Genomic DNA, 12,276 nt, shown 5'->3' on the forward strand with positions numbered 1-12,276 from the left:
CAGCCTGCAACACAACCTGCTGTACACTGCATACAACAATGGTACTGTTCCTACTGTACATACATACATACTGTACATATAGACACAACCTGCTGTACACTGCATACAACAATGGTACTGTTCCTACTGTAGCATACTGTATAATACATAGACACTGTACATAAACACTGTACATATTAGACACAACCTCCTCCACACTGCATACAATGCAGTGGTTCATTCGTCTCCTTATAATGGCGCTCAGTGTGCATTAAATGAATGCAAATTCATCGCACCGAATAAAAGCTCCCAGTGTGTACGAACCATTACATATTGTATGTAACTCTTGAGAGTTTACAAATGTAACTAAATAGACCTGTGAGGGTCCATTTGGTTCCATTTGTGCACTCTGGGGGTCCTTGAAATGTAAAGGTTTGAGAACCACTGCCTTACTTGACCAGAATCACAATCAGTTTTACTCACTTCCATAATACACACTCGGCATATCTGGGAGCAAAATACTGTTCTCCGCAACTCCATGGTGCTTTAATGTCAGATTTAAAAAAACAACAGACACATTAAAAAAGAGGCTAGGGCATTAAGGAAAAAACAACATTGGTGTAAAAAGAAAAGAAGAAAAAATGCTAATGCATTCGAAGTGCAATATAGGTGCAGTATTATGGTATTCAAAAGTGCTATTAATTTCATGATGTTGGTTTTGGGGGAGGTATATGGCGAGTGTTCAGGGTTCTGATGGTCTGGGGGAAGAAAGTGTTGGACAGCCAGCTGGTTCTTGTTGCCTCCATGCCAGGCATGCAATGCTCATTTGGTATGTTCTTGCACTCTATTTCAATGACGTGACGCGCACGTCGCTTAACACCTACTGTACACTGCAAGTCACACAATGGACAATTAATATGCATCTAGGCTTATTCCTATGTTAATTCGCTAGGTGTGAGTCGGGAGCCTTTGAAAACTTTGTTGAGGTGCGAATTTAAAGTAGTTTGAAATCTATGCGTGTGCCTGCGTGTGCTCCTGGTCAAATAAGTTCCGGCACGGCATGCAAGGCCGTCCAGTGAGCATTGCACCCCTGCTCCATGCTCTTGAACCTCCTACCAGATGGCAGGAATGCAAAGTGAGGGTGGGAAGGGTCAGTCATTATCATTATATTAGTGGCCTTTCTGACACATCGGTCTGTATATCGTCTCTGTCGGGTGGAAACCTCATATGTCCAAAACTCTAACTTTTCAGGATTCAAATTAAAAAGTAGCAACAGTAGCAGATCGACAAGCTCGAAACGCGTCGCTTCACGCCGCGTTTCAAGCTTGCAGATCTGGTACTTTTGTGTGACTTTTCTGTAGTATGATCAAGTTGGGCGTATTTTGTCTTCTCCTTCCAGACTACTGTCTGTCCAGCGCTGACCTGTCGGCTCTGCAGAGCTTCAGCCCCTCCTCGGCACTCCCCCTCAGCTCTGTGTCGTCATGGCAACAGCATCACCAGCTGGGACAGGCGGGGCTCGGCTCCCTGACGTTAGTACACAAACTACAGAGTATAAGACACAAACTACAGAGTATAAGACACAGAGTATAAGACACAAACTACAGAGTATAAGACACAAACTACAGAGTATAAGACACAGAGTATAAGACACAAACTACAGAGTATAAGACACAGAGTATAAGACACAAACTACAGAGTATAAGACACAGAGTATAAGACACAGAGTATAAGACACAAACTACAGAGTATAAGACACAAACTACAGAGTATAAGACACAGAGTATAAGACACAGAGTATAAGACACAAACTACAGAGTATAAGACACAAACTACAGAGTATAAGACACGGAGTATAAGACAAACTACAGAGTATAAGACACAGAGTATAAGACACAAACTACAGAGTATAAGACACAAACTACAGAGTATAAGACACAAACTACAGAGTATAAGACACAGAGTATAAGACAAACTACAGAGTATAAGACACAGAGTATAAGACACAAACTACAGAGTATAAGACACAAACTACAGAGTATAAGACACAAACTACAGAGTATAAGACACAAACTACAGAGTATAAGACACAAACTACAGAGTATAAGACACAGCCACAGACTCCCGACAGAAATGTACAAAGACTGTCATTGTTCATAAACAAATCAACCAAAAAAACGTTTTCCTCTCCCGCAACAATGCTGAGGAAAAAAACAACTCTTATTATAAGATAAATAACGATAATAATGTTGAATCTCCTCCTCCCCTCCTCTCCTCCCCTCAGGTCAGCAGACGGTCAGCTGTCCACCTCCCATCACCACCATAACATGAGCATCAAGGCGGAGCCCGTCTCCCCGCCCCGGGACCGACTCGGCCAATCGGCGGCGGCGTACCTCGCCCAGGCGCAGGCCCCTCCCCCTTCCCACTCCTCCTCCAATAGGCTGGAAACGGGGAGGTCTCCGGCCGACAGCGTCAGCTCCTCCTGCAGCTCCTACGAGGGGAGCGACCGCGAGGAGGCGCACCGAGAGGCGCAACGAGCGGACTTCCACTCCCCCTCTCGTCTGGGGGGAGGCGTCGTTGCCAGGCAACTGGCGGGGTCCGAGGGCAGGGAGAGCCCCTCGATGAAGCGCATGCGCATGGACGGCTGGGTGACCTAAGGAGCACAGGGGTCAGAGGTCATGGACGGCTGGGTGACCTTAGGAGCACAGGGGTCGCCGAGGGTGGGTTGGAAAGACACGCATAACAATCACATGAACACAACGGACTGCCCCACAGTGGCCAACGGCAGGAACTACAGCTACAGTAGTTGTAAAAGAAAAAGTGGTCCTCAAACGTTTTTTATTTCAAGGACCCTCGTAACTCTGAGAGCGTACAAATATGGGTCCATTTGGTTCCATTTGTACGCTCTCTGAGAGAGTTACAGACCCCTGTAAGGGTCCATTTGGAACCCGCTCAAGGAACCCTGAGGGTCCCTAGCTGGACCCCACTTTGAGAACCATTGGGTCAAAGACTTTAATTTTCGATTTAACGTTGACAAAACTTCAAATTCGTGTACATTATACAATGCCGTTTGTTGTTTAGTAGCATTATATAGATTGTAAAATATAATATTACTAAATGAGACACCGTCCAGTTTCATAGCTTCAACAGTTTCAACAATACCAACAGGAAGACAGTTTTGCAGTTTAATACTCAGGCAGTTACTTAAGCCCCTTTCGGAAACCCTGTATACCTTTTTTGTATTTGGGATGACGGTATCCAGGGTCTCTTGAAAGTGAATGCCTTCTCCCATTCACCCGCTGGTACCACTCTCTGGTCTCTAACGTCTCTTAAGTGTTGCAGAGAGATTTCAAAGATACTCTGAACTGCAGTAGGGTCCCGTTGATCGGCGCTGATCGCCGTTGCCATTAAACATGTTTAATCCATACCTTAAAATGTTGTTTAGCTCTCTCTCTCGCGCTCCATGACATGGCTAGCTGCACTTTGCCCAGCCAATCACAGGACGGGGGAGGCGGAGCGCGGAAGATAGGAAAACAAAATAAAAAAGTATGGATCAAACATGTTTAATAGCAACACCAATCAGCGCTGATCAACACAAGTTTCTGCGGGACCTTACTGCAGTACGGAGCATCTTTCAAATGTCTCTGCAACTCTTTAGAGACGTTGTATTTGTCCGAGACCAGAGTGTGGTACCAGTGGGTGAATGAAAGAATCCACTGACTTTCAAGGGACCCTGGATACCGTCATCCAAGATACAAAAAAATATATACAGGGTTCCGAGCAGGGCTAGCAGTTATTGGTGTTTGGTTGTAGAGCAAATCAGTCAGGGTTAACATACACGCTGTGCCAGGGGGGGAAAACACACGAAAAGGACATTGTTTATGCAAATGAAGTGTTGATTTTTATAGAATTTTATTTTTGTCTTGTCAGACTTTTTCTGAAGTCATAGTGAGTAGTGACTGAACTGCAGCAGCTGATTGACTTTCTGTCGCAGAAGTTTCTCCTCAAATCTGAAAAAAATACGGAGCAATACTTTTCACCATCATCTTTCTCTTTATCTCAAACACACTTATTTATATCAGCCAATGCCGTATGCTGGTTTTTGTATGTTGTCAGTGTGTGTGCGTGTGTGCGTGTGTGCATGTGTGTGCAAATTTTTTTTTTAATATAATATTGTACATGGAATATATAAAATATTTCAGACGGATACAAATTTGAAAGCCATGGACACTTGCTCTGTATGAATATTTTAGTTAAATTACTTGCTTGTTTTGTATATAGTAACTTTAATATATATATATCTCACATTTGGTGTAAACTCCTTCTTGTTAGCTGGTCAGATGCATGAGTCAGGGTCATGTGTTGTACCTCCACCACGTTGTAACAGTAGCCCAGGGGTCTTCATCATGGGGTCCGGGACCCTTAGGGGGCCCTCAAAGTTACTACAGGGGGGCCGCCAAATCTTTGTGTGGTATGATTTTTTTTTTTTTGCATTAACCATTTGAACCCTTGCATCCCTTTTCTGAGGAGAACCTTAGCCAAAAATAGCAGATCTACAAGCTCACAACGCCTTGCACTGCGAGGCGTTGTGAGCTTGTAGATTGGCTATTTTTGGCAAAGAGGTATAGGTGTAGAGGGAAAAAAGAGCAGACCAAGTAAAAAAAAAAAGTTTAATCTGAAACACAATTTTATACAATATAGAGGAGGGGGTCCCTGCTTCATCTCTCTTTCAGCTAGGGGGTCCTTGGCCTGAAAAAACGTTGAAGACCCCTGCAGTAGCCTATATGTTTATGTATGATTGACACGTTTACAAGCCATTGTCCTTTTCTATCAACTATCCATTGGCTAGGCCTGGTGTCTTCATTGGATTAGGGCAGTGGTTCTCAACCATAGGGTTAAAAATGATAGAGAGGTAACGAAAATCCCCGCCCATTCACTTCTATGGAGTTGCTCACCCAGCGCATGCTCCCTTTTCACCCCTTCTTCCGGGTTGGGAAATGTGACGGGCGGGGCCTATGTGACGCGTTTTGGCGGGTCACTCGTCGTCTCTCATGCGCAGTAGTGTCACCTCCGTGCGCAACCCCCAACCGTTTTCGCTCGTGCATGTGTCTGGCCCCGTAATAAGCTGCAGTACCTGTGATTGGCCACCATGTCCAATGCGCTTCACTGCTCCCTCTCGGTTCTGGGGGCTTGTTCTCAACCCTTTCTGAATCACCAAAGCACTCGCGGCCACTTAACTCAGTAAGACCTGACTGAGGCCGATTCTACAAATGTCTTCTAAATCCTAACAGTATTCTGAAACACTTCTGTTGCTATATCAGTGGTTCTGAAACTTTTTCATGTCAAGAGCCCCAAAATGACATATATTTGGCCGCCGAACCCCCCATCTGAAACATTTTGTTTCAGGGACCCCCCCAGAAGCAAACATTTAAGTAAAAAATGTTTGCTTTAAAAATATATATGTTTAAAGATTTAAAGATCTACAAGGGCTATGAGCTTGTAGATCTGCTTTTTTTGAATAGCCAAAGTATAAATGAATGGTTTAAGTGGTTACACAGATGCGTTCCCGGTCTTAATGGGTTAACACAAGTAATATGGGTGGGCCGCCTGTTTATTTGAATGATCAAACAAGTTCATATTCATTGGTATAACAATTAAAGATTACATTCATATAAAAACATTTTATTATCATATATTACCATTCGAATCTTAAGTGCGTTTTGGCCAATTATTTTGGGGGCCCACTTGTAATATCCTCACGGGCCACCAGTGGGCCCCAGCCCACAGGTTGAGAACCGCTGCATTAGATGCACGGGTCATACATAATGCTTCAGAAGCGCCAGCTTCCAGAGGAGCTTCCATTTGTGGCGTTTTGGATGCGGCGCATTGTGCCTGAAGCATGGAGTTCTACGTTGGTAAACCGGCTTTCTCGAGCATCATACGAACACAATTGGCCCGTGTTCGGGGAAGGGACGCAGGACAGGGAGGGTGATATTTGTCACATAGTCCTACGGGCTGGGGACGGAGCCTGTCAGCAGGAAGTGTTGGGCGGGAGGAGTGGGATGGAGGCTCTACGACGTCCTCCCGGGGAGGGAGAACTACTGGCAGTTGAGCCAGTAGGATACAACAGCGGTGTATAACACACAAAACAACACACAAATGTGACTGTTTCTGTTTCTGTTGTACAGTGGTTTTCTTTTAAACCCGGGCTAGTTTTCATTCAGTGTGAGCCAACCACTCTGACATAAATCAAACAAATTACACTCCAGATCGAAAACTGGAACTGTCCACAACCCGCAAAGGCAACATGGCAATTTTTTACGCTAAACTCTGGATTCCACCAAGGTTATAAGAAGTCCCACCCATACACCCGCCCTACCTGTCTGATTGGCTTCCTGGCAGGCCTAGTTTTTACTGAGGTTAACCGGTTTAGGTTAGGTTTAGGCATAGTTTTACTGAGGTTAATAGTTTCACTAAGGTTAAGGTTAGAATCAAGTTTTGTAGTTGCAAAAACGCTAGGATGGTAGAACTGTCGATCACAGCAACTACTGGCCAACCAATCACAGCAAGTCTTCCTAGAACTGCGGTGGGATCCAAGATAAGCATGTGAAATTGTCTGACGCCTCGGCATGAGTTTGGCTTCAATGCTTCTGACGCAGATGTGTGAGTGTATCCTTATGCTGTGTCACCTTTAAAACAAGAATCCTTGGAAACCAGTTCAACCAAACAATGAGTGGCTGAAGCAACAAGTCTGAGCATAATACTTGGGTCTGAAGTAGCTAAAACACATTTTGAGTTGTGCCCATTTCATGAAGAAGACATTCTGACCAACTAACCATGGCAGTATACATATTTCAACTCCAAAAACTCCAGTAAGATTTGGAGTTTCAGTTTCAATCATTTTCTGTAATGGTATCAGAAACTCCCATCTTTCTACACGGACCATAACGTTGTTTTTCAGAGTCTCCTTCCCTTTACGATCTATAAAATAAATACAAGAAAACAGTATTCTACAAAGGTGAAGGATTAATTGAGAAGGATAATGTATTAAAGGTTGAATTATGTGTTTTGTAAAAAAGAAAAGTCCTGATGAATCAAACGCCAAAGTATCCATTCTGACTCCGACTGTCAGGAGGTGTCCTACTTAAACCCTATGTACTTCGTTGACCGGAGTCCCTCAGGGGTCTTTATTCTCCCCCCTCCTTTTTTTCCCTCTACACCAAATTGCTTAGCCGAAAATAGCTGATCTACAAGCTCCAAAGTTATTGCACTGTGACGTGTTGTGAGCTCGTAGATCGGCCTATCTTTGCCCAAATGTTCACCCCAGAATAGGTATGCAAGGGTTCATGTGGTAACTTATGTTTTAGTTTATTTATGAAGATCATTGGTATTGAGCTGATAAATCCTTTCCAGAGAGCCTTCAGTGAGTGAGAAGGAAGGGCTGTTCAAAGCCTACAGCGGCTCAGCAGGACTCATTGCTACTGTGTTGTACTGGTGGTGTGAACGGATGACCATTTTGGTAGGCATCCGTTGTGTGCAAGGGTCTTGGTGTAACGTAAAATTATTTTCATATGAATGAATTACCAAAATTACTCCCATCTTCAATATGATCTATAATAAGCATTCTGGAATTTGAAACAAACAAAATTGTGCCGTAGGAGTTATTCAGAGGTTGGCGGTAGTGGTTTAAACAGTTTGTACTGGAACTCTGTGGTTCTCAACCTTTTCAGGCTGTGACCCCCCCCAAAATAGTATCATATTTGAACTGGGGACCCCCCACCCTGACAAGCACTTGGAATTGTAGGAGTTGAGGCATTACATTTAGTTTGACTCGGTTCCGCAGATAAATATTGTGAAAATAGCCGATCTACAAGCTCGCAACCGTTGAGCTTGTAGATTTTCAAAATGTTTGCCTCATTCTTAAATTATTTGACAATTTGGCCAATGTTTCACCGGTTTTTATTGCATAGTTTGTTGATTACTATTGATGCTGTAGTTGTCTTTTTTCTTTTCTTTCTTTCACTTTTTTTGTTTTAAAAAGGTCTTAAAAGTCCTTAAATTGTCACTTCACTGTCATCTGGGGACCCCCCCCCCCCCTCTCCCCAAAAAAGAAAAGAAAAATCATGACCTCCAGGGGGTCCCAACCCACAGGTTGAGAACCACTGATGTAACTGATATAAGTCACAGGTTCAGTCCCTGGCTGCTGCAACAAGCCCGGTGTATCCTGTGAATCCCTTCCAACTCACTCACTCTGTTCAGCTATAACTAAAATAGGTCAAACTGGATTCAAGTTTGAAAGAGATGGAAATATAATAGCCATATATGCACAGTATGTGCCCTGAGAAATGTATTGAATGGTTAGGTTTCAATTTGTTGTTGCTGTTTGTTTTGTTTTAGTTTGATACATTTTGTCTATAAGATGTAAATGTGTACATATATAACTGCTGAAGTCTGATTTAAGCTCAGATGTTTGAGTGAAATATATCTATCTGCACACCACTGGTGTTTTTGTAGTGTTCGTTTCTTGTGTTGTTGGCATGAAGTTATGCACCATACATTTGACATAATGCAGTATTATACACTAGTACTAGTAGATTATATATTATTTCATCAAAAATAGAACATTAGATGGATTTAAGCTCTTAGTCGCTACTCGCCACGGCACAGCTATTTGGATTCCATAGAAGCCAGCATCTCTTCTATGAAAGCATATCGTGCAGCGAAAATAGCCTAGATAGACCATTTTTTAACCTGTAAGGGTCCATTTGGTTCCATTTGTACACTCTCAGAGTTATGGGGGTCCACTGTGCTACACTAAATGGAACAGAGTCTTAATTAGTATCATTGGTAAAACCTGTGAAGGAAGTAAGGAAGAGGCCCAATTTCTTTACAATATGGCTGTCAACAATCAATAAATCAAATCAATCAATCAATCATTTTTTATTGTTACATCACATTGCAACTAATATGGGTGAAATTCTTGATTGTGCAGACCCATCGTTGCATAAGAGCATAAAAGGATAAGAGCATAAAAGGGAGGTGGGGGTGAGGAGACATATAAAGTGCATGATATATAACTAATGTGCATAATAAATGAAGGGGGCATTCTATGTATCTAATGTGCATAATACAATAAGAGTCATGTATGAGTGAAGAGTGTGTGTGCGAAAACACAGTTCAATCAGTCTGTGCAGTGGCACTAGGCTTAGCTCTTGTTAAGCAGTCTGATTGCTGCTAGTCTAGATAAACACTGTTCAGCATTGCTCCTCGTACTCCTGTATCGTTTGCCTGGCCGTGGATGTAGCAGCGGTTTGAACAGACCATGGCTGGGGTGGAGGATGTCTCTCTTTTCACCAACTTTCTTTATGATAGATAATAGATGTTTGCATCTCTGACTGGGTTTAGTTTGATCTGGTGTAAAACTGAATCTATTACTACTGTAGCAAGGTCAGATCAGTAACCAAATATATCCATATAAACATATTGTTATAAAATACCACAGGAAATCTATTGCCATTGAATTTCTGCTTCTACATCTTGGTGGCACCGTGACCCATGATGGACTTCTTAATGTTTTTCTCAGGTTTCAAAAGCATTAGATAACATTTTGGTCCTAACAGTGCCACCAAAAGGCCAAAACTAGATGCTAAAATAGCAAATATCTCCACTACATCTGCATATTTGCCTGGAGAGCTGATATATGCTGGGATGAAGGCTATCTACGGCACAGAAGATCGACATGCTGAAAGTGATGAACTTGGCTTCATTGAAGTTGTCTGGAAGATTCCTTGCCATGAATGCTAGGAGGAAGCTGAGGAGTGCCAGTAAACCAATATAACCTAGTAACACTGCAAAACCAACTGTTGAGCCCACTTCACACTCATAGACTATCTTATCACTGTGGTATTGTGTGTTTTTATGAGGTGTTGGTGAGGCAGACACAAGCCAGACTATACAGATTATTGCCTGGATAGCAGTAAGAGCCAGAACTGTTCCTCTCTGCTGTACAGCACCGAAAAACTTCATAATGTTCACACCCCCAGGCTTGGAGGATTTGAACACAGCCAACACCACCATAGTCTTTACCAGGATACACGAGACACACAGCACAAAGATGATCCCAAATATTGCATGCCTCAACTGACAAGTCCAGAGTCTGGGACGTCCAATGAACAGAAGTGAGCACAAGAAACACAGTTTGAGTGACAATAAAAGTTGGAAGCTGAGTTCTGCGTTGTTGGCGCGTACCATGGGTGTGTCTCGATGATAGATGAAGATTCCCAGGACAATGGCAGAGATAAATGTGCCTAGCAATGAGATGGTTGTCATTTTGTCAAGGAGATACCCAGGGCCTCATGGTAGGAGAGGAACTCCACGCTCTTAGGTACACAGTGGTCACGCTGGGGACTGGACCAGAAGTCCTCTGGACAACTGGTGCACTCCCTAGAATCTAGCAAAAACAGTATGTTTAAAGAGACATATTAAGTAAAGTATCATCCTAAAGATAACCTACATACATTGCTATCCTACTATGATTCTATCTTGCTCCACTACTATGAATGTGCATGGAAACCTCTATCCTTCCGTCTGTCTGTCTGTCTGTCTGTCTGTCTGTCTGTCTGTCTGTCTGTCTGTCTGTCTACTTTTTCCAAATTTAAGCTGTTTGATGTCAGCAACAACCCACAGTAGCACTCAGCATCCTACAGAGACATAATGACCAATCGGCAGACGGGAGTACACATGTATAAATACATTTTTCTGCTGAGTGGGTTGGTATATCGATCTGAAAAAGATTAACCTGATTTATACGTGTTTCCAAATGTAATCGTGGATAGTTTTTGCCACGGGCTGTCGATCGCTAGTGACAGTACCACATCTCCCCCAGCTGCTGCTATAGAGGTGCTGCCAGCACCCACAAAAAAAACAAACAGGGATGACTGGGCCTTTGCGTTGGCTGCCCCCAGGCTCTGGAATTGGCCCAGACGCATCAAAGCTGCCCAGTCGATGCCCCAGTACTTTTAAATCCTTACTAAAGACAATTGTTTTCTCCCTGGCCTTCGGTGATAGCTGATGTAGCCCTTTCTTTCCCTGACTGGTGCTAATGTTTGTTTTTGTTTGTGCTTATTTAATTGTATGCTATTGTCTGTTTATATTGCATTGTTTGCTCTTTGTTGTGTTTTTTACCTGTACAGCACTTTGGTTGACCGTCATGTTAAATGTGCAATATAAATAAACTTTGATTTGATTTAGTTAAAGTGAATGGCACATCGAGTGGCAAAGCGAGTGGCAAAGCAACATGCAAAGTGAGTTTACTTACTTACTTACTTACGCCTATTACCCCGTCTGGGGTTTAGGCCGCCAACAAGAGTTCTCCAAGCATCACGGTCCTGAGCCAACATCTCAAGCTGTCCCCAAGTGTGGCCCATTTTCTTGGCATCTGCCTCCAGGTCACGTCGCCAGGTGTTTCGTGGCCGACCTCTCTTTCTTTTCCCTTGGGGGTTCCACTTGAGGGACTGTCTTGTGGTGTTTGAGGCTGGTTTACGGAGAGTATGGCCTATCCATCTCCAACGTCGTTGGAGGATCTCTTCATCTGCTGGCTTTTGGTTGGTGCGTTGCCACAGTTCTTTGTTGCTGATGGTGTTAGGCCAGCGGATCTGGAGGATTCGTCGCAGACAGGTGTTGATGAATGTCTTTTTTGTTTTAAAGGATGCTGTTATTGTTCGAGGGCCATGGGCCTCCCATCCCATGAGTGTGCGTTGTCCTCCTCATGGCCTGAGTACAGCAGCAGCTCTCCTGTGGTTAGCCTTTTCTGTCCGGAACCCGTCCACCTAGACTCACTAATCCCGAGTATGTTAAGGTTGTACCTCTTCATATCGGCAGCAACTTGTGCGGTCTTTCCAGCTTCGAACATGGTCCTTACGTTCCATGTACCGATGGTGGTGGTAGCCCTGGTTGAGAGGATGATGTTCGGCAGAGTGGCTTCCAGTTGCTTCTGGCTTTCACCACCCTGCGTCATAGGTCCTTCTGACGAAGGTCCATCTTCTCCCCGGGACTGGATGTCTTGGTTTACTCTTGTTTGCGTTTCTGTAACAGACGATGTTTTTACGGGGTAGGGTTGTTAGCCCCACGCCCAACCCCCAACCTGGAGGACCAGGTGCTGCGTTTCGTCTGACCTCTACTCTGAAACCTGCCCGGCTTGGTTGAATGAGTGTGTTGGGGGCACTAACTTTCTGGGCATTGAAAGGTGGGCATAAAAGAATTGAGAAAAAGAAGGAGGAGGTCCGCACACTGTTTCAAGCT

The 12,276-nt window shown here is 43.7% G+C and overlaps 2 protein-coding genes across 4 annotated transcripts in view; both read left to right on the forward strand.

The window, feature by feature from the left end:
* The window catches only part of LOC311048374 (myocyte-specific enhancer factor 2A-like), an 82,830-nt gene extending 78,547 nt beyond the window's left edge, over positions 1-4,283 (forward strand). For all 3 annotated transcript variants that reach the window (XM_084061628.1, XM_084061629.1, XM_084061630.1), the window contains exons 8-10: positions 1-41; positions 1,379-1,508; positions 2,261-4,283. The exon at positions 1-41 is cut by the window's left edge and continues 59 nt beyond it. In XM_084061628.1, coding sequence (XP_083917754.1) covers positions 1-41; positions 1,379-1,508; positions 2,261-2,633 — 544 coding nt within the window. In that variant the 3' untranslated portion in view covers positions 2,634-4,283. The remainder of the gene's footprint in view (positions 42-1,378; positions 1,509-2,260) is intronic.
* The window catches only part of LOC311044622 (E3 ubiquitin-protein ligase TRIM35-like), a gene marked incomplete at both ends in the record, with an annotated part of 153,288 nt that overhangs the window by 100,466 nt on the left and 40,546 nt on the right, over positions 1-12,276 (forward strand). The gene's annotated exons all lie outside the window — the stretch shown is intronic.

Source organism: Gymnoscopelus microlampas (genome assembly GCF_963454915.1).
Source record: "Gymnoscopelus microlampas genome assembly, chromosome: 1".
Lineage (NCBI taxonomy): Eukaryota > Metazoa > Chordata > Actinopteri > Myctophiformes > Myctophidae > Gymnoscopelus > Gymnoscopelus microlampas.